Genomic DNA, 26312 nt, shown 5'->3' on the forward strand with positions numbered 1-26312 from the left:
CAGGCACCTGCCTCTGGCTATCATAAGGCGAAGTTCAGCACGTGCGGCGTTTTGGATGGTGTTCCCATAGCGTAAGCTACTTACGCAATAGGAGAGACCTCTCGAAAGGGAACGACTCGGTTACTAACGTAACCTCGGTTCCCTGAGAGGAGGGAACGAGTATTGCGTAAGCTGCCGTGCTTGTGCTTGGTTAGTTCGCTTCAGTCGTTTTAACCTAAAGAACTCTCATGACGGGGCGTCCAATAAATAGCTCTAAATACGCCCATCTTGGCGGGCTCTGACGCGCGGGCGCGCTCATTGGTCGCGCATTCAGAGTCGCCCCGTCATTGGTTCGAGCAAGTTGCCGCAGCACAGCCAATGACCGAGCTCCTTCGCTCATTGCTGTCTGCTGTGCAGCTGCAATGCGTTTTACATAAAGACTTCAATATTCTCGAGAAAAGGAGTTTTCCCATAGCTTAAGCTACTTACGCAATACTCGTTCCCTCCTCTCAGGGAACCGAGGTTACGTTAGTAACCGAGTCGTTTTCAGCTTCAGCTCAGGTTATCTTCATCATCATGTGGTTATCATATCTTCAGGTTATCATGTGGACTTCTTCAGGCTGATAAGAGTCAACAGTAGGAATTACAGCGAAATACTGTTTAAAAAACATATAGCTATTTACACTATATGCTAATCGTTTTTTCTTGCTAATTGAACATCATTACATTCTTTTTATAACTGAAATATTTGTACATTTAACTCTTTTAAACTAAATTTAAACAAATTTTCCTTTACTTGAATGATTTTCAATTAATTTAATATGCTATTAATAATAGTAATTAACTAACAGTTTATCAAGTGAAATAAATTATGCACTAGGCTTATAGGAAGCTATAGATATTTTAAATTAATATCAGTTGTATGCACTTAGTTTAATCATTAACTGATAGTTGACTTGATTTGTGATGAGAGTCATTATAGTTTATAAAGCTTTAAAAGGATATTTTTCTTCGGTTCAGAAAGCATTTATTAATGCACGAGTCGTATTGATATTGATTACTTTTATGATGGATAGATGCGCTTTTTGGAGCTTCAAAATCTCAGTTACCATTCACTGTCATTATAAAGATATCTTTTTATATTCTAGTGTGTTGCTAAAAGTAAGTCATAAACACCTAGGATGGCTTGAGGGTGAGTTAATTACGGGATAATTTTCATTTTTTGGTGAACTATTCCTTTAAGTAGCCTACCAACGTCATCTTCAGGCTGCTTCTCGTTCTTCACACGAGCGTAGACTGCGCATGCTCCTTGAACTTGCGAACAGGCCACGCCCAGACCTCGAAACGAAACAAAATCTGTAACAACATTTCTGATTAAAGTCAGTCGACATTATGGCGCAGAATATGATGCTTTACTGGGCCTCCGGCTCTCCTCCCTGCTGGAGGGTCATGATCGCGCTGGAGGAGAAGAAACTGCAGGGATACAAACACAAACTTCTGTCGTTTGACAAGAAAGAGCATCAGTGTGCAGAAGTGAAGGCGCTCAACCCCAGAGTTCAGGTGCGTCTCAGACCGACGCCTGTTGAGTGGGCTTTCTGGTGATTGCATTACGTGTTTACTACAAATGCTACTTTGATAAAGAGACACGATATTTACCAAATGTTTTTTGAACATTGCACATTTATTTATTTTGCAGCTTCCAACATTCAAGCACGGAGACCTCATCGTGAACGAGTCTTTCGCCGCGTGTCTGTATCTGGAGGTAAATCAGTGTCATAAACAGTTCCTTAAGCGCTCGTAGAAATACACCTGTGACTAATTTTTACAAACACAATACAAAAGTGTTATAAATCTTGTGAATAAGAAAAGATGCTCAGGACCAAAAAATAAATAAAAATGTCTGTATTTTTGTGTGTATTTTATATATACATATATATATTCTCCTACCAAATGCGGGAAATTAAGCGTGACTGAACTCGCTAGACCATGAGAGCCCATTCAAGCCACATAATAATAAATTGGTAAGTCTTAATGACTAAAGAGGTCAAAGTTATGATGTAAAAGCCATAATTATGACATACTAAATCATAATTGAGATCAAAAGTAGAAATCATAACATAGTAAGCTTTATGTCATAATTATGTGTGTTTGTCAACTTTTTGTCATGAAAAGTCAAAGTTTCGACTTTTCATCTCATAATCATGAATTAGTATGTCATCGTTTAGATTTTTTTGTCATAATTATGACTTAAAAAAGCAAGTTTTTTTTTCTTATGTGGTGAAAATGGGCTTTCTTACTAGATGGTTATGAGCTGTTCACAAAAATAAACAAATACATATTTCAATATTTTTGAGCAAACGCAAATGTTCTCGTGGAACACGTTTTGTGAAAGACCGCAAAAACATTAAAATATATTTCAAACTGCCATCATATTTTTCCATGACTATGCCAGTTTAGGGACACAAAATATGAGACAAAAAAAAATCTGTGATCTAATGCGTTTCCTTCGGTTTTATACAAAGTTTGAGTCTGCGACATCTCGCAGGATTACAGTCCGAATAAACAACAATAATATTAATATTGTCTATCAAACTGGGATAGGTAAGTTACAAATAATCACTTTGTACTAGTTTCCAAGGGTTTTAGAAAAGCTAAGAGCATTAAATTAAAGGATTAGTTCACCTCAAAATTAAAATTTCCTAATAATTTACTCACCCCAATGCCATCCAAGATATTCATGTCTTTCTTTCCTCGGTGGAAGAGAAAATACGTTTTTTTGAGGAAAACATTTCTGGATTTTTCTTTGAATAATGAACTTCAATGACAACCAGCGTTTTGAAATCCAAATCAATGCAGTTTCAAAGATCTTTGAAGTGCTTCAGCGGCTGTGCACGATCAGCTGAGGAGGAGGGGCTTATCTAGCGAAACGACAGGTTAATTAAAAAAAAAAAATATATATATACTTTTTAACTACAATTGTTCGGATTGAGCTGATCTGCAACGCACCGGGAACTACATCATCACGCTGAAAGGTCACACTCGATGTCGCCGGCGGAAGTACCGCCCACTCGACCGTGCGAAGGAGGATAGTTCAAATTGTATTGGTCGCTTTGTAAACAGTGGGGCGGTACTTCCGCCGGCGACATCGAGCGTGACCTTTCAGCGTGATGACGTAGTTCCCGGCGCGTTGCAGATCAGCTCAATCCGAACAATTGTAGTTAAAAAGTATATATATTTATTTTTTTGTTGAAAATGACCTATCGTTTCGCTAGATAAGCCCCTCCTCCTCAGTTGTGATTGTGATCGTGCACAGCCGTTGAAGCACTTCAAAGACCTTTGAAACTGCATTGATTTGGACTTCAAAATGCTGGTTGTCGGGCTGTTGCGGGCGTACACGGTGCGAATTCTGACCGTCGGAAGATCGTATGTCCACGCACACTTTACGAGTGAGTTTATCCGAAAATCGTACGGAGGCAGTGATATACGACACGATTTTACGACCTGCTGAATTCCGAAGAAATCGCACGAAGTTCCGCGGCAAAAACTCTCTCATAACTGCATATAAAATATTGATACAAGCCGTGATTATTTTGCTACATATATAGGCTCGTTTTCAGCACCGGGAAACGGACGTCCGGTCACCCTTGCGTGTGTGTGTGTGTGTGAGTGTGTGTTAAAAAGTTAAAAAACGTAGTTACGGTAGGCTACACATTCAAAAATAAAATTTCAAGCTCTCTGAATGATTAATTAGCCATTTAAACCACCTCATCATGTGAGTGTTTGCAATTCATTTTGCTGCGAGAAGCTAGCGCAGTGAACGGGGCTTGAGCGCGTGTGAGTGAGTGCGCGGGTGCCAGATCCCACGTTGCCAGATCCACATAATGGAAAGGTGACAGTAATATTCTGGACTTGTTTTTTGGATTAATGTCACACTTTAGGAAGTCTTTATTAAAGTGGTTCGTGATATATTAATCTTATTTCCAAAACACAAGCTTTGAACTTATTTCGGATGTTTATAATTTCTTTGTTTTTGCTTGTTTTTCGTAGCAATATCTGGCAACATTGTTCTGTCGGCATTAATAAAAAAAAAGATTAGGCTGTTAGACAAACTGTAATTGCTGTTAGGAAGATACAAACGCAATGATCAGCGTGACGTGTAAGAATCTGTAAGAAATGTATAACACTATCAAAAACAATAGCATAATACAGATCTGTATGTTACAGAATGAAATATGGCAAATACTGGCCGGCAGGAACACGGCAGATGCTGTTTAGTTAACCTTTCACAAAGTCATCATAAAAACATTAATTGAAGCAGTGTGTCTTGTAGACCACACCATTTTCGTCTTTCTTCTGTGGATTTTCTCAGCTCCTGATTGGTCAAATTCAGATAGATCGACAAAATCGGCTCATTCAACCGTGCACACCTCACGAATGCAAGCCGACAGCTCCCGAACCTTTTCGACATGCTTAAAAATTATCGAGAGGTGCTCGGCTCGTATCTTCCTCGCACACGATCCGAGCCGCGACATGCGAGCGTAACTGATTTACACGCGATTTCTCCCGAGTGAAAAAAATCATCTGCGAGCTCGTAAAACAGCAAAAAATCACACCGTGTACGCCCGCCTTAAGTTAGCAGGAAATTTTAATTTTGAGGTGAACTAATCCTTTAAGTGATATTTTATTCCAGTTTAGAGTAGATATTGATTTAAAAGTTCCAATGTAGACTTTCCATGTTTATATGCTTATATTGGATATAGACTGGTTAGGGTTAGGGTTAGTGTATGACTGTAACTCAATCCGCTTGCAATCACACCATTCTCTATAGGGCAAAGCTGATTGGTTCCTGCTGTATCGGTAGCCAATGAGCACGCAGCTCAACCTTCAAATAATTGTTCAGCTTTTGCTTTTGAAATGGAATTCACGCTTTTCAAGGAAGAGTAGTTATAACAATTGCTCCAAACAGATCCAAACACAAAGATGAGGATCACATCACAGACAAATATAAATAAGAAAAACAAGATAAATGTTTCTGGTTTCTAGAGTGCGTTCAAGTCTCAAGGAGCCCGTCTGATCCCAGAGGATCCAGCAGAACAGGCGCTCGTCTACCAGCGCATGTTTGAGACCAACAACCTGCAGCAGAAAATGTGTAAGTGATTTAAATAATTAATGTACATTTAAAGCTGTCCAAATAATACCAGAGTTACTCAAGCACACAGTTATGTTACCGGTTTACAATGACAAAAAAATTCATGTTCATGACAAGTGTGTATTAATTGACAACCATTATGTCTCTGGCATGTAAAAACATTGAAATAACATGATTAATTTTGTATTTAACATAAAGGATAAATAACACATAAATGGACACGCAACATTAGTGGATCTCTGAGTGAGTGGAGGCGGGGCTCATTTGTATATTCATAGAACCGCGTATACTAAATTAGGCTGGAGTGTCGAGTTACAGTAACGATATTTTAAGGCATGAATCATTTTTTCTAAATATGTTATTTTTGTGATCAAAGATGAGTTTTAAGGGTTAATATTACTGACTACAGAGGGACTGTCACTGTCAGCTTGAAGGCATTTTTAATGATTTCACATGATTTCAAATGCCAAACTTAAATGTATTGGCTTATGACTCTACCAAAAAAACAACAACAAGGTATCAAAAAAACATGGTCTCCTTTGATAGAAACCTTTAAAATTTTGAAGAGAATAGATTTTGATCATGTTTGGAGGTTATGTTACAACACTGCTGAGAAAACCTTAGAAAAGTGATGCAATAAATTGATTTATTTGGTTATTATTAATGTTTGACATGACGGCTAGTATAAAGTGAATGACAGGTCATAAATTATATCAAGTTTGGGCTTGTTCACAGTCGATAACTGCATCTGGGCCGCAGTTTGTGTTAATATCTCAAAGCAATCAGAAATTATTTATTGCATTTGGAAACATGGCAGCCTTTTTATTTACAGTCCAGAAACCTTCAAACAAGTGATCTAAGTGTTTTACTGAACATAAGAACTTCTTACATATGTAAACGCAGGAAAGCATCAAAATATTAATAAATATCAAAATATTAATAAATATAGCTGCAAGCAGCGATAACGGGCCCAAACCCTTACGCCAGCCCTTCACTTCAGGGCAACTGTGCATGATGGGAAATATGAGGTAAAAGCCAGTAAATGTAAAGTCATTTGAATCCTCTGTTTTCTTCTGAGCCAGTATGATCAGATCATCTAAGTTCAGATAAACTGCATGTGACCGGATGTCATGGGTCAGTTTCAAGTGATTATAAATGTATCATTTCGTTAGCCTCATAGCATAATTGCCTTGCCTAGCATAAAAACATGCTAGGCAAGGCAAGGCTAACGATTTGCATCTCAAAATGTTGTACTTCCAGATGTATTTGTTAAGGTCATTTTATATTTTTATTAACCCAAATAAATAAACTAATTATGTAAAACTATATAGTCAGGGCACTGCAAATGAACTGGTTATATGCATTTATTTTATTCAAATTGATATTAAAAGATAAGGCCTAAGAAATTGCTTCTCCTACTCTTTTTCTCTCTCTCACTTCACACAGACACACACACACACACACACACACACACACACACACACACACACACACACACACACACACACACACACACACACACACACACACACACACACAGATCTTAGGAGCAGTTGTGAACCGTTTACTAGTCAGTGAAGCCAGAAAATGAAACTATTTTAAACAAAAAATAAAATCTAAATTGTGACGTAGTTGTTTTTGATCATGCCTAAATATATCCAAATGCCAGCGCCGGAAGTGGGCGGTACTCACCGGTACACAGTAGCGGCACTTCTACTTTTTACTCTTAAGCGTACCTGCACTTTTTCTTGCGTACCGCTACTTCTCGCATGTAGCCGTACTGACCCCTGACACTGATTGGTAATGACCTAACGTTACATAAACTACATTACCCAGAGGGCACTGCGTGACTTAGTTCAGATCTTGGCGAATCATGTAAAGGCAAGCAGTCGGCCCACATCAGAAGTTCGCTTTTTAACGGATGCTAGTTCGATACAGCTGTAACTTTACAGGCCGTAACTGATTTTTCACTGCTGAAATTGAAAACCTAGAAACTAAGAAGTGTGTTCAGTTTATAAGTCGTAGTGTTAGCCTGGCTTCAGAAAGATACTAAAATAACGAGTGTGCCAGAGCCAGACATGTCAACAGAGGTTTAGACACACACACACACACACACACACACACACACACACACACACACACACACACACTTGTTCAAATGCATTCATGTTGTTAATAAAAAACAATAAATTGTTGTTGTACCAGCAATATCTCCAAGTTTTGTTTTTCACTGTAGAAATCTCAAATGTCATGATTTGCCAGTGCAAGAGAGTACCGGCACCTTTCCCGCCTTCGAGCACTGCCGAATGCTTTATCTGATAAAAGGATTATGCCTGAACAATTGTGTTATAAGTCTGAACTTCGTTTTCAGCAATAAGAGTTGCTCAACCCTGTTGAACATAGTCCCGTGCTGCGATCCAGTGGTTATACTGTAATACTGTTATACTGTATATTACATTTGATTCATCTTTCAACCAGACTAATCTGCATATTTTACTGTACACACACACAAAAAAAATGTATCTTATATAGAAATAAATGGTGTATAATTCAGAGGAGAATATACGGGCATCACTTAGATCTTCAACACAGTTTATAATAGTACTGATGTGGTGTATTGGCTGTCGTCGTCCGGTCACATGCTCTCTCTGCTCTACATCAGCAGAATAAACACCCGTTATCTCCTGTTGAACTCTTGTGTGTGCAGACGACGTGGCCTTCTACGAGTGGGCCGTCCCGGAAGCAAAGCGGCACGAGTCGGCCCTGAAGAGGAACAGAGAGAGTCTCGTCACCGAGCTCAAACTGTGGGACGGATACTTGGAGAAGGTTGTGTTTTAAAGCCGTCAGCTTTATACAGTACAGATCCTTTCATAGCAGCTTTACAGAGATCAAGTGCCACGTAACGAAATCAGTTCAAATTCATCAAATATTAGTCAAATTCAGCTAAATCAGTTCAGTACTGATAGTGTCAGTTCAGTCCAATCAATATTACTGAATGTCTTTTATGAAATCAAACTTGAAATTATTTGTTATTCGATTTATTAGCAATATAAATGATCCATTTATGTAAACAGATTCCTGGTCTCATTATGAACAATGCATGTTGATCCATAGATGATTTCTTCATATTTCCATATATGTAAATGTAATAACTCACAACAGCAGATGAAAACAATGGCTATTCCTGGAGCAAGTAAATGCAAACTTTCCATTTCTTTTTTAGATTAATTGCATTATGAAGGCCAAGTTTGTTAAATTCCTGCTTTTTAAATAGAGGATAACTATTGGCAACTATTATGATTAACATTTGGCCATTGAATTTGAACCCTTATTTGTCGTGCTAATAAACTCGGTCTCTTGTGTTGGTCAGATGGGTAAAGGCTCGTTCCTCGCCGGCAAGAACTTCACCATGGCGGACGTGGTTTGTTTCCCCGTTATCGCATTTTTCCCACGATTTCAGTGAGTGAATCCATCAATCCTCCTTAGACAGCATGATTAATCATAATGTCAGGTTACGGTTGGGATCAGAGGCTGACTTAAAGGGATAGTTCCCCCAAAAATTTTAGTTATCCCATGATTTACTCTCCCTCAACTCATCCTAGGTGTATATGACTTTCTTCTTTCAGACGATTACAATCAGAGTTATATTAACAAATGTTTTGTCTCTTACAAGCTTTAGGCCACCAAAGCATTTTTAGCCAGCTGAAAACGCTAGACGCTCTGCTGAAAACGCCTAGCTGTGGCGCTTCAGAGCGTTTTGGCAGCGCAGCGTTTTTTTTTCTTCAGTTGAGACACTTTGCTTGTTATGATACGTAATATCCGCAAAAGTGTTATTAGTACCTCATTTAACACATATTTTGTTTCTGTCTTGATTCTATATAAAAATTTCGATACAGTGTAACGTATTTTCTCTGGCTCGTTTTAAATTATTTTGTTCTGTTATTATGCTTGTTGACGTTGAACAAGCAGAATGTGGCGGTTGGTCGGTGTGATATTAGCCCCGCCCCTTCTCCACTGTGGTTGGACATTCTTCAACTCGGCGACTAGTAAAAAATGCCGGCCGCTCAGCGCTTCAACGTGAAAAAAAAAAAACGCTCAGTGCCTCGTTTATGGAGGGATTATTGGGTCAGATTGAAAACCAAAAGTCTAAAACTAAAAGTCTAAGTCGAAAATGAACTTGGTATTTAGGATTGGGCATTTAGTCGTTTAGGATTGGGAATTTGGGGATTGAGGAGTGTATGCAAATAAGGAGGCGTGGGCCAAATACTGGAGGCTGGGTTTGAAATGTCTGGAGCGCAGAGGCACCTTATGGACAGCAGAGGGAGCTCCAGTGCAGGAGCACACTGTAATGAAACCAAACAGAGCGAGTCAACAAGGCTGGAGCGAGGACTGTACTTTATAATGTGATAACTTCAACTTAATAACAGCGTTGTAACATTTATGTGGCCTCACACACAAAGTCACCAGTTAAAGGAGTGCTATCAGTCTGAGGACGAGCCTGTCTCAACCAAGATGCTAGCTCTGGCTTTGCCATTGTTAACGTGGATGGCAGAGCACGACAACTTTCACTTTGAAGAGGACGCTCTGCCAGTGTGCTCCTGCACTGGAGCTCCCTCTGCTGTCCATAAGGTGCCTCTGCGCTCCAGACATTTCAAACCCAGCCTCCAGTATTTGGCCCACGCCTCCTTATTTGCATACACTCCTCAATCCCCAAATTCCCAATCCTAAATCCTAAATGGCTAAATGCCCAATCCTAAATACCAAATTCGACTTAGAATTTTCGACTTAGAATTTTGTTTCAGATTTAGACTTTTAGTTTTCGTTTAAAACTTTTAGTTTTAGACATTGTTTTCAATCTGACCCAATAATCCTTCCATACTCGTTGCGCTCATGCCGTTTAAAAAACGCGGCGCTCCCATTGAAAACAATCGGAAAAATACGCCAGCCACGTGAAAAAACGCTTTGGTGGACACACACGGCCTAATAATGGGAGTCAATGGATATATTTTTTTGAAAATCCATTTAAGTTCATCTATCCATCATTAAAGTGTATGCACTTTTATCATGGATAGATAGTTTTATGATGGATAAAAAATATATCCATTGAGTCCCATTATAAAGCTTGGAAGAGCTAGGACATTTTTTTTATATAACTCAGATTGTATTTGTAAATCAGTAAATCATGGGCTAATTTAAATATTTGGGTGAACTATCCCTTTAATATTTAGTCTGTTTGACTGGTTTAATGTTGGACTGGTTTAATGTTTGATCTGTTTGACTGGTTAACAGCTGTCCTAAAGAGAAATGTCCCAGACTGATGGAGTATTATGAAATGGTGAAGGAGCGTCCCAGTATTAAAGCCAGCTGGCCTCCACACTGGCTGGAGAAACCCGAGGGTCAGGATACACTGAAGAACCTGTGAGGAACATCCACACGTCTTCAACAGCGGATCACATGCATTTTCCATAAAGTTCAGCTTTGATATATTCAGTAATTGCCTATGATGTTTTTCTAACAGTCCTTTATGCAAGAATCAGTTCCCACCTACAACTGCTAAAGCACATCTGTGGTGTCGTTCACATCGCTGCATCTGTCGTGTGTGTGACGTTCATCTCTTCTGTCACTGTCCCCCATCCAGCAGGACGCTTCGTTTGTGCACTTTTTGAACAATTTCTAAAGATGAAGCTCATTGTTATTGTCTGTAATGGCAGATTAACATGTTATTTGGGATTAATAAAGATTTATCCTGATCAAACTGAGGGAAATATTTATCATCATTACAAGAAATTGATTTTGTGCTAATAATTTAAAACTGAACCATATTTTTAAGTTTGAAATGGGGTCTTTTTTGTTTACTTTTTAGCATATTTAGCAGACTTACTGTGTTTTCAATGTAATCCGCTGTATAAACTCCACGAGCGGCGAGTGTGTGCTGACGATCAGTTCTTCCTGGACTTTCGGGAAGAACGGGGCTGGTCCGCTTTTATAAGCTATTCGAGCATAAGAAACATTTGTGGCACATTTTATGTCGGATGGCGTTATTTGAAATATGAGTTCGACAAGTTTTTAAGATTTCGGATTCCCCCATTCAAGTAGATATTGGACGCCCGAGACTTTCCTTGAAAGGACTTTGATAGTGCTTACTATTAACCAATTAACAGGTTTTAAGGGTAATACGTTTTACAGTCTTTTACAGTTAAAATAACCATTTTTTAAAGTGAACAAATCATTAAAATTAAAAATAAATAAAATGCATTCATACAAAGATGTTTATATGTATTGAAGGATTATCTCAGAAACACAGATTCAAACAAACAAGTGTCTTTCTTCAGAAAGGGTTTATTGCCGGCGGTGAACGCATGCGGATCAGTGGAAACATGTGACAGTACAAGGCTTTCATTCTGTTCACAACTAAACATTACAGGCGTAAAACAGACGAGTGTGTGGATCGTGCAAGTCTGTTCAAACAATGTAAACTAAAAACTACTGTTTTTGCTGACGAGATCTGAGCACGTCCTCTAAAACACTTTCTTAAATTAACATGTACAGAAAAATCTTATCAGACAGCGATCTACAGGAAAAAAAGGGCATTACAATTTTTACAGTCTCGATCATTCTCAAAAATAGTTTCATCGTTCTGTACATTTAACAATTATTGGAGACAGAATGCATCTGATGTAGATTTCATATCAATCTTTAGTTATTTATATCTTTAGTTATTTATATAAGTCTTGTTTTCTCATAAAAATCCCATATTAATGGACGTTAAGGTGCAACATGGCTCTTATTACAGCTTGAACCAACAAAAACTCCTTGGAAACACACAATCAGAAGCAGGACTGGAGAACAAATCGAATGTAATAATAGACGCATGATGTGACGATCGGTAGATTTGGCCAAACCACATGAAAGAGTTTATTATTCTAGTTCCTTCTGTGTCAAAGGCACACTGAAATCTACTATAACACTCAAACAACAGACGCCTACAGAAACCAGCAGACAGCAGAGGGTTTTTGCCATCATAAAACGGGTCATTTTTCAAAAAGCACAGACCCACGTCATTTAAAACACACCAGAATTGCAATATGGCAAAAGATATAAAACTCAACAATAAAAAATCCGACGGTGGAAACGTTGAGTGTGTTTAAAACCAGTTTCACGGTCCAAAACCGAAAAAATAAACATAATTAATGCTCTTATCTTATACATTTTATAATAAATAAACAAAAATGATCAGACCACAGTCTGATTAAAACAATTTTACTGATCTGACTGATGCGAACAAAGTGATTTAAAGCTTCATTTCATCACTCCTCTGTGTTTTCCATTCGAGACGAGTTTAAATAGAAATAATTAAAATGAAGAATAGAGTCAAAACCCTGAGTTAGTGTTCAGTCAGGGGCAAAAACATATTCTCACCTCTTCTTTGACGTCGTTTCACTCATTTGCACTCATTGTAAAAAGTCACAGTGCAGGCTTGTGATTGGCTGGTGAGGTGTGATGTAATGAGAGGGGGCGTGGCTTAGAATAAAACGCATGTAAAGGAGGCGGAGCAGTGACGTCACTCTATATATGATCAGGTGATTCGTTCAAAAGATGTTTTTACTGTGGTGTCTGGGGTGCTGTGTTGTCCTGAGGTGAGTTCTGGGAAGGCAGTGTGGTTCAGTCGGGACGTCCCGTTACACCGGCATCTCCGACGTGTCGAGTCCCAGCGCCTGTGCTTCTTCTGGGGTCAGACCACCCTTCAGAGTCCTTCTCACTGAGACACAACGACAATCACAAGCATCTCAGCGTTAATCAATAACATTTGCTACAGTAACGGTTATTAATCTCATAAACACACATGCAAACTTTTTCTTTTGATTTAAGCCTAAAGTCTAAACTTTTCCATTTCAAAAAGTCTATTATTTCATGTCAGGCTTCACAGGGTTAAACGATTAGTTCACTTCAGAATTAAAATGTCCTGATAATTTACTCTCCCCACGTCATCCAAGATGTTCATGTCTTTCTCTCTTCAGTGGAAATGAAGGTTTTTGAGGAAAACACTCCAGGATTTTCTCCATATAGTGACTTCAATGGAGTCCAACGGGTCGAAGGTTCAAATGTGAGTTTCAGTGCAGCTTCAAAGTCTCGACACGATCCAGCCGAGGAATAAGAGTCTGATCTAGACAAACCAGTGACATTTATAACACAATAAACATTTATATACTTTAAACCACTAATGCTGGTCTTGCTCATCCAAGACTTCACGCATTACGTAATGAGGTTGAAAGCGTGACATAGGAGGAAGAAACGACCCAGTGTTTACAAAGCCAATGTGCAAAGACTAAGTCAAACGCCATTTACAAAAAAAATACAAGGTAAAACAACGATGTCGGACAATTTTGAAGTTGGAGTAAAAAAAAAAAAAAAGGGAGTTTATCGCCCTACTCTACATTTATGAACCAGAACACGTGACCTTTCAGCGGGATCACATCATGCGTGAAGTCGTGGATGTGCAAGACCAGTATTAGTGGTTTAAAGTATATAAATGTTTATTTAGTTATAAATGTCGCTGGTTTGTCTAGATCAGACTCTTCCTCGGCTGGATCGTGTCGAGACTTTGAAGTCCCGTAAAAATCCTGGAATGTTTTCCTCAAAAAACCTTCATTTCTTTTTCGACTGAAGAGAGAAAGACATGAACATCTTGGATGACGTGGAGGAGAGTAAATGATCAGGAGATTTTAATTCTGAAGTGAACTCCTCCTGTAAGAGATTAACGTACGTGATTTGCGGTTTGCGCGCGAGCGGCGTCGTTCGCGGGGTTGCGCTCGTTCTCTGGGACTCTGAGTGGCCGAACGCACGATCCTGTCCATGATGTCATCAGCAGCGTCGTCCGTCACACACCGGGACTCTTCGTTCGCAGCGGCCAATGGGGTGCGTCCTACAGAGAAACACACACACACACACACACACACACACACACACACACACACACACACACACACACACACACACACACACACACACATGAGGATGCAGGTCCGTTTATCTCAGTGCGTTCTAAATGTTAAAGGGATAGTTCACCCAAACATGAAGATTATCACATTAGTTAATATAACTCAGATTGTGTTCATCTGAGAGAAGAATGTCACATACAGCTAGGATGAGTTGAGGGAGAGTAAATCATGGGATCATTTTGGGTGAACCCCTTTAATGCTGTGGTGATTGTGTGTGTGTGTGTGTGTGTGTGTGTGTGTGTGTGTGTGTGTGTCTCACCTCTGCTGTCTCGTGTGCGTGTGTGTGTGTGTGTGTGTGTGTGTCTCACCTCTGCTGTCTCGTGTGTGTGTGTGTGTGTGTGTGTCTCATCTCTGCTGGCTCGTGTGTGTGTGTGTCTCACCTCTGCTGTCTCGTGTGTGTGTGTGTGTGTGTGTGTGTGTGTCTCACCTCTGCTGGCTTGTGTGTGTATGTGTGTGTCTCACCTCTGCTGGCTCGTGTGCATGTGTGTGTGTGTGTCTCACCTCTGCTGTCTCGTGTGTGTGTGTGTGTGTGTGTCTCACCTCTGCTGGCTCGTGTGCGTGTGTGTGTGTGTCTCACCTCTGCTGTCTCGTGTGCGTGTGTGTGTGTGTGTGTCTCACCTCTGCTGGCTCGTGTGCGTGTGTGTGTGTGTGTTTCTCACCTCTGCTGGCTCGTGTGTGTGTGTGTGTCTCACCTCTGCTGGCTCGTGTGTGTGTGTGTGTGTGTGTCTCACCTCTGCTGGCTCGTGTGCGTGTGCGTGTGTGTCTCACCTCTGCTGGCTCGTGTGTGTGTTTGTGTGTGTGTCTCACCTCTGCTGGCTCGTGTGCGTGTGCGTGTGTGTGTGTGTGTCTCACCTCTGCTGGCTCGTGTGCGTGTGTGTGTCTCACCTCTAGTGGCTCGTGTGCGTGTGTGTCTCACCTCTGCTGGCTCGTGTGTGTGTGTGTCTCACCTCTGCTGGCTCGTGTGCGTGTGTGTGTGCGTGTGTGTGTGTGTGTGTGTCTCACCTCTGCTGGCTCGTGTGCGTGTGTGTGTCTCACCTCTGCTGGCTCGTGTGCGTGTGTGTGTCTCACCTCTAGTGGCTCGTGTGTGTGTGTGTCTCACCTCTGCTGGCTCGTGTGCGTGTGTGTGTCTCACCTCTAGTGGCTCGTGTGTGTGTGTGTCTCACCTCTGCTGGCTCGTGTGCGTGTGTGTGTCTCACCTCTGCTGGCTCGTGTGTGTGTGTGTCTCACCTCTGCTGGCTCGTGTGTGTGTGTGTCTCACCTCTGCTGTCTCGTGTGCGTGTGTGTGTCTCACCTCTGCTGTCTCGTGTGCGTGTGTGTCTCACCTCTGCTGGCTCGTGTGCGTGTGTGTGTGTGTCTCACCTCTGCTGTCTCGTGTGCGTGTGTGTCTCACCTCTGCTGGCTCGTGTGTGTGTGTGTCTCACCTCTGCTGGCTCGTGTGCGTGTGTGTGTGTGTCTCACCTCTGCTGGCTCGTGTGTGTGTGTGTCTCACCTCTGCTGGCTCGTGTGCGTGTGTGTGTGTGTCTCACCTCTGCTGGCTCGTGTGTGTGTGTGTCTCACCTCTGCTGGCTCGTGTGCGTGTGTGTGTGTGTCTCACCTCTGCTGTCTCGTGTGCGTGTGTGTGTCTCACCTCTAGTGGCACGTGTGCGTGTGTGTCTCACCTCTGCTGGCTCGTGTGTGTGTGTGTCTCACCTCTGCTGGCTCGTGTGCGTGTGCGTGTGCGCAGGACTGGAACCACAGTGGTGTCGCTGCTGTCGCTGCTCTGAACGCTGGTCTTCAGCACCGCCTTCATCTGCTCGTGTTCGGCGGTGTCTTCAGCGTGACACAAACCCTGCGGCTCCGTCTGCAGCCCGACATGAGGAGCACTGCTGCTCACACACACCCGACCCGCCTGGACACACACACACACACACACACACACACACACACACACACACACACACACACACACACACACACACACACTGTCACTATACAAGAACATCTTTTAGCATGATTACAGCTGCCTGATCTTTTGGAAAAATTTGATTCCTGTCTGTAATCACTTTTGTACAAAAAAAATGAGCCATCACTGAACTTCCTTAAGCTGGACTGTGACGCTATTTTCTTCTAGAAACAAACTTTTGTTGCATTATTTTCCTGTTACCTCTGTAAAGCTGCTTTGAAACATTCTGTATTTTAAAAAGCGCTATATAAATAAAGGAGACTTGACTTGACATTTAACAGAGTTTCCCAAACTGGGGTTAGGGTTAGTTAGGTGATGAAAATAGTTAATAATTAATAAAATAATCAAAATGTCAAGTAAATAATTAAAATGTCAAGTAAAAAATAAATAATTTTAAAATAAAAGCGATCAAAACTAAACACTTAGTAAAATGAATAAAATCATAAACATGTCGTTAAAATAAGTACATTTAAAATAAAAGTGATCAAAATAAAAATACAATCATGTTAAGTTCAAACATAAAAAAATTAAATGAATAAAATCATAAAAAAATGAATTAAATCGTAAAACAAATTAAATAAATAATATTAAAATAAAGATTAAAAGATATTTGTCATATTAAAATAAAAACAATCAAAATAAAACACTAAAACATACATATTTGATTTGTTTACCTGCATGTCATGTGACCATTAACTGACATCAGAAAACCATGAACATGTGAATTTGTTGATAAATAAATATTAAACTTAAAATCTTATTGCAACTTCAAGAAAATATTTCAGGTCAAATGGGTCTGGCTGACAAAAAATGTTTGGGAATTTCTGATGTAAAGAATCATTTGCACACATATAATCTACACAACAGACAGAGATTTATATAAACCATAAACCTGAAACTTTCAACACACACACCAGACCAAATCAAGACAACTGCTGAGCATTTCCAGGTTAGTAAATCTGTACAGGCTTATACAGTGAGACTGGATCAGTGATGCTGTGAGCTTTAACAAACATCAAGTTATTAAGACGTTAACGGTTAATATCTGCCAGACAGAGAGCAGAACAAACACCCTCATACCTCACTTTCCTCTTCATCATCAGTCTGTGGAAAGAGAGAGTGAGAGAGAGAGAGAAATGAAGAATGAACAGACGGCTTACAGTCTCAAGTAGTGTGTTTTTGATTTTGGGTGACCACTGAATAATCAGAACTCTAGTCCAGCCCACTCCGCGGAATCTTCAGAACACTAGCTCCACCCACATCCCTAATTTATCAGAACACTAGCTCCGCCCACATCACAAATTCATCAGAACTGTAGCTCCGCCCACATCACTGAATCATCAGAATTCTAGTCCCGCCCACATCACTAAATTATCAGAACTCTAGTCCCGCCCACTCCACGGAATCATCAAGACACTAGCTCCGCCTACATCACTAAATCATCAGAACTCTAGTCCCGCCCACATTACAGAATTATCAGAACTGTAGCCCCACCCATATCACTGAATCATCAGAACTCTAGTCACGCCCACATCACTGAATCATCAGAACTGTAGTCCCGCCAACATCACGGAATCATCAGAACTCTAGTCACGCCCACATCACTGAATCATCAGAACTGTAGTCCCGCCAACATCACGGAATCATCAGAACTCTAGTCCTGCCTACATCACTAATTTATCAGAACTCTAGCCCCGCCCACATCACGGAATCATCAGAACTCTAGTCCTGCCTACATCACTAATTTATCAGAACTCTAGCCCCGCCCACATCACGGAATCATCAAAACTGTAGCTCCGCCCACATCACTAAATTATCAGAACTCTGGCCCTGTCCACATCACTAAATTATCAGAACTGTAGCTCCGGCCACATCACTGAATCATCAGAACTGTAGCCCCGCCCACATCACGGAATCATCAGAACTCTAGTCCCGCCCACATCACTAATTTATCAGAACTCTAGCCCCGCCCACATCACGGAATCATCAAAACTGTAGCTCCGCCCACATCACTAAATGATCAGAACTCTGGCCCCGCCCACATCACTAAATTATCAGAACTGTAGCTCCGCCCACATCACTGAATCATCAGAACTCTAACCTGATTTTCCTGAACTCCAACAAATCAGCAGAGACCTAGTTAGACCAATAACTGGGTGATAATACTGTTTTTCTTTTTGTTTGGTATTCAGTAGTTCATAACTAATGTGGATTTTAGAGCACAATTATGTTCTTTGCCTGTAGAGTTTTTTTTTTAAATTTTTGTAAAAGTTGCAAGAATAATATCACAACAGTGTCATGATAAAAATGATAGGAATAATGAGACTCATAGTGTCACATCAGTGAATAATTAAATCACTGACAGCTCTCAAACAGGTCCTGTACGTGAGCTCTGATGATCAGAGCACATCTTCCTCCTCTCACCGAATCCAACATTTGTTCCCAACTATGGGTTTAGCTTATTAGCATTTCAGGGATGTGTAACACGTAGAAGTGAAGCAAACGCAAGAATGAAACTGATGGAGGACAGCGAAGCTGCTCCATGTGTTCCTTCAGTCCCGATGTGTCCGTGTGTATACAGCTGCAAACTCACTCAAGCCATATCTCATCTGGGATAAACCATCAGCAGAACACACACACGTCAGAGAGTCAACAGAGGCGAGCGAATAATGATCTGAAGAGGCCAGAACACATCATCACGCTTCTTCAGGAACATTAACACTGACATGAGAAGTGTGTGTGAATCTCACTGGTGTGTTGAGGTCTGTCTAATAAATGAAGTGTGTGTGAATCTCACCGGTGTGTTGAGGTCTGTGATCATCTTGCCGCGTGTCTTGTTCCTCTCTCTGTGATTGGCCCGCTTCTGTTTCTGCTGCAGGACGCGGTCGCGTGTGGTCCGATACTCCAGTGCAAACTCGCTGATGATCTTACTGAAGCGCGTCACACTGATGTCCCGCACGCTGTAGGCCGGGTGTCCCAGGAACAGCAGGAACGAGTGAAACCTGGAGCGGAAACAAGCGCATCACAACCATCAGGATCAGGGCTGGAAATGAACATCCACCAACCATAACAAACACATACAAGTGGCGGGAAACACTGTCAAATCACGAGCCAATTTAGAGGGTTACTTTATTATATTTACTCAGTTTGCTGGGGAAGTTTGTCTAACCCAAATACTTGTGATTCATAATGATATATTACATACAGCGTATTGTGCAGAATCTGCTCATATCTGGCTCACTTGAACACACACACACGTCACTACGCAACAAATAACGGCGCGCTTGTTCATTCGCATTGAACAAAAGTGAAGATTAAAAAGCATTCGGTTAATAAAAAAGACATTATTTTTAAACACCCCACATTGTCTGATGCTCTTTGTACTACATTGATCTGTCTAAAACAAATTTTTGGTGAAGAGGATGAAAGAGGAAGAGAGAAGATGCTGGATGACAGGATTTTGTTTGAATAAGAAATGAATGTATGAAATCCAAATTTTATATATATATAAATAAGCGGTGATGAGGTTAATCTGGTTACTTTCTTCTAGTTTTGGCTAGTAGAAGTTCTGAATGGCCGGTAACATCTCGGTTACGTATGTAACCCTCGTTCCCTGAGTAGAGAACGGAGACGTTACGTCGAGTGACGACGAAATGGGGGTTTCGCTTAGAAGCCTATCACCTTCGAGTATTAAAAAACAAGCCAATGGCAAAGAAAGACCATGGGTCTGCGGAATTTGCATAGCGTAGCTCTGCCCCACCCCGTGGGTATATAAGGAAGGACGCTGGCAACATGCAGATGTGTTTCCTGCTAAGGAGCCAAGACTGAACTCGGCGTTCCAGCGGAAGTGGCAGGAAGACGTAACGTCTCCGTTCCCTACTCAGGGAACGAGGGTTGCATACGTAACCGAGACGTTCCCTTTGGTAGTCAGTCTGAGTTAAGTCGAGTGACGACGAAACAGGGGTACCAGTCTAATCACGCCACCTCTCGGCTGTCTTCCAGTACCCTGCATAAGTGTGAGCTCCCTGTCGTGAGACTGGCACGGACGAAGGACTCCAACTTAACACAGGAATACCAAGGGTAGCATATGGAAGAACACTGGAGTGTCCAGCCCGTAGGGTGGAATCTTTCAACCCCAGGGGTGGCAAGGTGGCTGGCCGAGGGAAAGACACATGCTCAAGGAGGCTTACAGTGGAAATACACATGTGGGGGTTGCCCAGCGGGGGAACCATGCACATGGAGGCACCTAGCCAACTGCTAAAGCTGCTGGGGGCATAACCTTGGCGTTGACTTCAACAGTGCTGGAGGAACTCAGGGCTTCTCTGGGAAACTGAGGAGAATATGTAAAGTATCCAGTCCGTGGAGTGGAATGGCGAGCAAACGAAGACACCGAGCGGATCCTAGTTACTGGCTAGTTGAAGCGAGTACACGAGAGGACACTGGCTCCACTTGGAGATTATAGAATCTCGTGAATGTGTTAGGTGTCGCCCAGCCTGCAGCTCTGCAGATGTCTGTTAGCGAGGCGTCATGCGCTAGAGCCCAAGAGACGGCCAGACTCTGAGTGGAGTGGTCCTTCACACCAAGGGGGCACGGTCGACTTTGCTGCTGGTATGCCAAAGCAATGGCGTCCACTCTCCAGTGAGACAAACTCTGCTTGGAGAGAGCCTTTCCCTTCAGCTTCCCACCATGACAGACAAAGAGCTGGTCTGAGGTTCTGAAACACTGCATTCTGTCTACATAGGCACGGAGAGCGTGTACTGGACAGAGCAGTGCCAAGGCTGGGTCTGCCTCCTCCGACGGCAGCGCTTGCAGGTTCACCACCTGATCCCGAAAAGGGGGGGTAGGAACCTTGGGCACATATCCAGGCCGGGGTCTCAGGATCATGTGAGAGTTAGCCGACCTGAATTCCAGGCACGCTTCGTCAACCGAAAATGTCTGCAGGTCCCCTACCCTCTTGATGGAGGCCAATGCAACCAGGAGCGCTGTCTTCATCGACAGGAACTTAAGCTCCACTGATTGCATGGGCTGGAAGGGAGCACTCCGCAGGGCAGTTAAAACCACTGAGAGGTCCCAGGAGGTTACGAGAGGAGGGCGAGGAGGATTCAGTCTCCTCGCTCCTCTCAGGAACCTGACGATCAGGTCGTGCTTCCCAATGGACTTACCTTCAACTGCATCATGATGTGCGGCGATAGTGGCAACATACACTTTCAGGGTGGAGGGAGACAGCCTTCGCTCCAACCCATCTTGCAGGAAGGAAAGCACGACACTAATCGGGCATATCCTGGGGTCTTCTCGGTGAGAAGAGCACTAGTTGACGAAGAGGTTCCACTTCAACGCATAGGCATGTCTCGTGAACGATGCTATAGCAGAAGTGATGGTAGCCACCACCGCTGGTGGTAGGGTACTCAAACCTACCTCGTCCCATCCAGAAGCCACATGTGGATGTTCCAAAGATCGAGACTAGGGTGCCATAGGGTGCCCTGTCCCTGAGATGGGAGGACCTTCCTCAGAGAAATTGGCCAGGGAGGTGCTGTCGCGAGGAGTACAAGTTCGGAGAACCAGGTCTAGGTGGGCCAATGAGGCGCAACCAAAATGACCTGCTCCTCGTCCTCCCTGATCTTGCACAGGTTCTGTGCGAGAAGGCTCACTGGGGGAAACGCATACTTGAGGAGGCCCCGCGGCCAGATGTGCGCCAGTGCATCCGTGCCAAGCGTGCCCTTGGTCAGGGAATAAAACAGGCTGCCATGGGAAGAGTCGTGGGAGGCAAACAGATCTACCTGAGTGTCCCGGAACTGTTATCAAATCAGCTGAACCGACTGGGGATGGAGTTGCCATTCGCCGGAGAGAGGCTGAAACCGTGAGAGCTCGTCGGCTGCACAGTTCAGGTCTCCTGGAATATATATAGCACAAGCGACCTGAGATGCTTCTGACTCCATAGAAGGAGGTGGCAGGCAAGTTGCGACATATGATGTTTCACTAAACAAAGCTCGGGAGGAGCACGTTCAAATAATTGATCCAATTATCACATCATTCCAATCAGCTGTCGACAATCAGTAATCAACATGTCTATCCAATCAGCTTGAGTTGGAGACCTATATATACACTCATTTGACTCACCAATGTTCTTCGACAGTTTTTCAGCATCCCTCCACCACCCCGTCTCCTCACACTCGCCTGGTTACTTCTTAAACCAGCAATACGGGGGGAGTACTCTGGGTTCGGGCCAAATATCAGAGCTCGGAGCCCTCTCCCCGGACAGCACGCCAAACATGCATACCATTTATTCTATCTAACTTATTTGTAAGTGTGAACACGTGAAACGGCGGGAGTGTAGACCACCTTGTCGGTTGATGTATGCTTCTGTCGCGGTATGGTCTGATCAGACTAGTACGTGGTGGTCTTTCAGCAACGCATGGAAGAATTCCATGGGGCAGAATTCCACACCATCACCATCAGATCACCCTGGCCACCAGCCGAAGTACCAGCTCTCGAGGAGGGGGTAGATCGGGGTGTGGCAGAGGGGACTCTACCTTTTGTAAGGTCACGGAGTCTCGATCTCATCGCAGCGATGGTCATGTTCCCGCAATGAGAACATGACTCATCCATGAAAGCTGCCTTTGCGTGTTCTAAGCCCAAACACGCAAGACATCTATCATGCCCATCAGAGGAAGAAATGGAACGACCGCACCCAGAAATACACGAGCAAGACATCTTGAAAAAGACGTGCCCGTGGAAGCTCTTTTGTGAGAGGACGTTCAGCAGCCTGCGCTGAAGCGGCCAGGGAGAAACACATATGCTGGATGCAGACCACTGCACAGATCAGCAGGCAGGAATGTGAATCTCGCTGGAAAATCGCCTTTGCACCAACACAGACTGGAGAGCTGCTCGTCTCGAAGATATTCGATGACAGTCAGAGAATTCAGGATTACAGGAGTGAAGAGGACGTCTTGGCTCCGAAGCAAAAACATGTCTGCTTGTTGCCAGCGTCCTTCCTTATATACCCACGAGGTGGGGCGGAGCTACACTATGCAAATTCCGCAGACCCATGGAATTTCTTTGCCATTGGCTCGTTTTTTAATACTCGAAGGTGATAGGCTTCTAAGCGAAACCCTCATTTCGTCGTCACTCGACGAAATTCAGAGTGACTACGAAAGGGAACTGAAAACGGTGAGTGAAAACGTTAATTTCAAACCCTGTTCTTGATTATCAAACTGCTCCTCAACTGCTCTTTCATCATGGCCCAGATTTAATATTTCAGACATCAGACGTATAACCCACATTATACCAGACTTGGAGTGTGTGTTCTGCGGTTCACCTGTTCATGATTCTGTGGTTCACAGGTTCATGATTCAGTGGTTCACCTGTTCATGATTCTGTGGTTCACCTGTTCATGATTCAGTGGTTCACCTGTCATGATTCTGCGGTTCACCTGTTCATGATTCTGTGGTTCACCTGTTCATGATTCTGTGATTCACATATTCATGATTCAGTGGTTCACCTGTTCATGATTTAGTCGTTCACCTGTTCATGATTCTGCGGTTCACCTGTTCATGATTCTGCGGTTCACCTGTTCATGATTCTGTGGTTCACCTGTTCATGATTCTGTGATTCACATGTTCATGATTCAGTGGTTCACCTGTTCATGATTCAGTCGTTCACCTGTTCATGATTCTGCGGTTCACCTGTTCATTAATCAGTGGTTCACCTGTTCATGATTTAGTGGTTCACCTGTTCATGATTCTGCGGTTCACCTGTTCATGATTCTGTTGTTCACCTGTTCATGATTTAGTGGTTCACCTGTTCATGATTCTGTGGATCACCTGTTCATGATTCTGCGGTTCACCTGTTCATGATTCTGTGGTTCACCTGTTCATGATTCAGTGGTTCACCTGTTCATGATTCTGTGGTTCACCTGTTCATGATTCTGCGTTTCAACTGTTCATGATTCAGTGGTTCACCTGTTCATGATTCAGTGGTTCACATGTTCATGATTCAGTGGATCACCTGTTCATGATTCAGTGGTTCACCTGTTCATGATTCTGCGGTTCAACTGTTCATGAATCAGTGGTTCACCTGTTCATGATTCTGCGGTGCACTGTTTTGAGGATGATGATTCTCTCAGCGCAGTCCTTCAGGAAGTCCGACATCTTCTGCTTCAGTGCCGGCTTCATCTCGTGCTTTGCGATGACTTTCAGGTGATCCCATGATGCTTTGCAGCGCCACTCCATCTGAGTCAGGCTCTCCTGCAGCTGCTCGAAGTCCACCTGCGGAACGACATACACGTCAACCACTTACACATACAGCATTCATTCAGATTCTGTTCAATTCACGTTTATTCGTAAAGCGTTTTTGACAATCCACATAATTTCAAAGCAGCTTTACAGAAATGCATGAGTCCACATATGAGTTTAGAGAGATCTGTTATCAGAGGAAACCGTCTAAGTTATGCATTTCAGAAATGTACATATACAAAATCACAGTCAGCGAAAAATGTATTAATTTAAACAATGTAGTCATTTAATTCAGAAACATTGAGCTCATTGAAGTAATGAATACTTGTCTGTTAACAAATGATTATGACAATTAGATATATTCAGAATTACATTTTATTTTAATATTTTAATTTTATGGCGTTTTCACACTTGACTTTTTGGAGATTTAGTTTGTGAATCCGGTGCATTTTCTCCCTAAGTTTGATTTTTTTAGGCATATGAAATACATATTGCACTCACGTTAGATCTTCACTAGGGCTGTCACAATGTTAGATTTTTCACACCACGGTTATTGTGGCCAAAATAATTCACAATATCGATATATATCGCAATATCTATAGAATCTATGGGGGGGGGTAGTTATCAGTCAAATTAATTTTTTACTTTGTTTATATAGTTTTTCTTTTTTACCCAGCAAACATAAGGGTAAAAACAAAAAAATCAAGTGCAAATACAAAAATAAGATGGTTCTTAATAATCACCATTTATTAAATGTTTGAACACAGAAACCCCTTGTTAACAGGTTAATGCCACGTTTCCCATTCCATGACTAATAAAATAATCGCAATATATTCTCTGTAAAAATGTGTAATCCGCAGGGTGATGGACACGGAGATGGGTAAAAAGGTTGGTGGCTACACATTCTGCAGCGCCGCGTCGCGTGTAGGACAACTCGAGGTATCGCACACCGGACGCGCACTTTCTCGGTTTATGGCCAGAAGTATTCTTATGTTTAAGGAGATTATGAAATTAAGATAATGCCTGTAGGCCTACTATGTTATGATTGTACAATTAAATACAATAGTTGCTGAGTCTGTGAGCTGAACACTTTACCTCAGAGCATCCATTAACTGAAGTAAATTGAGAATATCACCTGCAAATTTCAAACATCAGGAATTTTCATTCAAGCAGCTGATTTCTGTAAATTAATGTAAAACTAAATGTACATTGCAGCACAGGGTGAAGTCATTTACGATGATTTGCGACAAATATAATGTAAATTTAATATAAAACTATGTAAATGGCGCTCTGTGTCGCGGCAGGATTTTGAACAAGAGCCGTTGCTGGGTGCCGCGGACAGACGGCGAATGGCACAACCGGTGTGAAAAAGAGAAAATGAAGAGAAAATGTGTTCGAATTTTAAAGACGTGGCCCTGCGCTTCTCGTCCGGTGTGCCGTGTGACCCCCTTTACAGTGCTGTTTTCTTTTGAGCCGAAGAACTCCCATTCAGCCGAGCTTACTTTTTTCGGGTGTGGACAGAGTGTTTCACTCTCTCGCTCAGACGACGTTCTCCTCAGAGTAGCTGCACGCCCCGGGCTGCGTCTTCTTTGATAGGTGTCAGCGGGTGCAATACAGCTGAGACGTCAACCAGGTACTCCAGCTGGAGTATTTACGTGTCATGTTATCATAACAGTCCTATTCATTTTAAACATCGTGGTTATCGCCAATACCGGTATATCTCCACACTCTAAATTAACACGATGTCGATCTTTCATGCTTTGAATATAACGCGATTATCTTCAACACCGGTATATTGCGACACCCCTAATCTGCACCAAAACACTCGTCTGAACGAGCTGGAGCGCTTCAGTTGAGGTGAGAAAGCAATACGATTAAAATTATAATGAAATGTATAATGTATCAGTTTGCTACAGATAAAGCCACAATAAGCTTGCGGAAAGAACTTGTCAATATAGAGGAAACGATGACCAAAAAGGCTAATGTATAATAAAAATAGAAATGTTGTTGAA

The 26312-nt window shown here is 42.3% G+C and overlaps 2 protein-coding genes across 7 annotated transcripts in view; one reads left to right on the top strand and one right to left on the bottom strand.

Moving 5' to 3' along the window:
• Positions 1-1270: 1270 nt before the first annotated feature.
• LOC143738163 (glutathione S-transferase A-like) lies at positions 1271-10883 on the top strand. Its single transcript, XM_077230142.1, has 6 exons — positions 1271-1539; positions 1676-1741; positions 5023-5128; positions 7836-7954; positions 8499-8587; positions 10418-10883. Exons 1-6 carry the CDS (start codon positions 1372-1374, stop codon positions 10548-10550), a joined length of 681 nt encoding a protein of 226 aa, XP_077086257.1. The 5' UTR covers positions 1271-1371; the 3' UTR covers positions 10551-10883.
• Positions 10884-11451: 568 nt separating this feature from the next.
• Positions 11452-26312, bottom strand: part of fhod3a (formin homology 2 domain containing 3a) — a 93398-nt gene continuing 78537 nt past the window's right edge. For 4 of the 6 annotated variants that reach the window (XM_077230147.1, XM_077230151.1, XM_077230149.1 and 1 more), the window contains 6 exons: positions 24143-24333; positions 18867-19071; positions 17150-17173; positions 15817-16015; positions 13893-14051; positions 11452-12887 (listed from right to left, as the gene is read on the bottom strand). In XM_077230147.1, coding sequence (XP_077086262.1) covers positions 12808-12887; positions 13893-14051; positions 15817-16015; positions 17150-17173; positions 18867-19071; positions 24143-24333 — 858 coding nt within the window. In that variant the 3' untranslated portion in view covers positions 11452-12807. Of the gene's footprint in view, positions 12888-13892; positions 14052-15397; positions 15489-15816; positions 16016-17149; positions 17174-18866; positions 19072-24142; positions 24334-26312 lie in introns of those variants that run through there. The other 2 variants (XM_077230148.1, XM_077230152.1) reach the window with 2 other exon arrangements.

Source organism: Siphateles boraxobius, unplaced genomic scaffold (assembly GCF_051911475.1).
Source record: "Siphateles boraxobius isolate OS27281-9 unplaced genomic scaffold, OSU_SipBor_1 14, whole genome shotgun sequence".
Classification (NCBI taxonomy): Eukaryota; Metazoa; Chordata; class Actinopteri; order Cypriniformes; family Leuciscidae; genus Siphateles; species Siphateles boraxobius.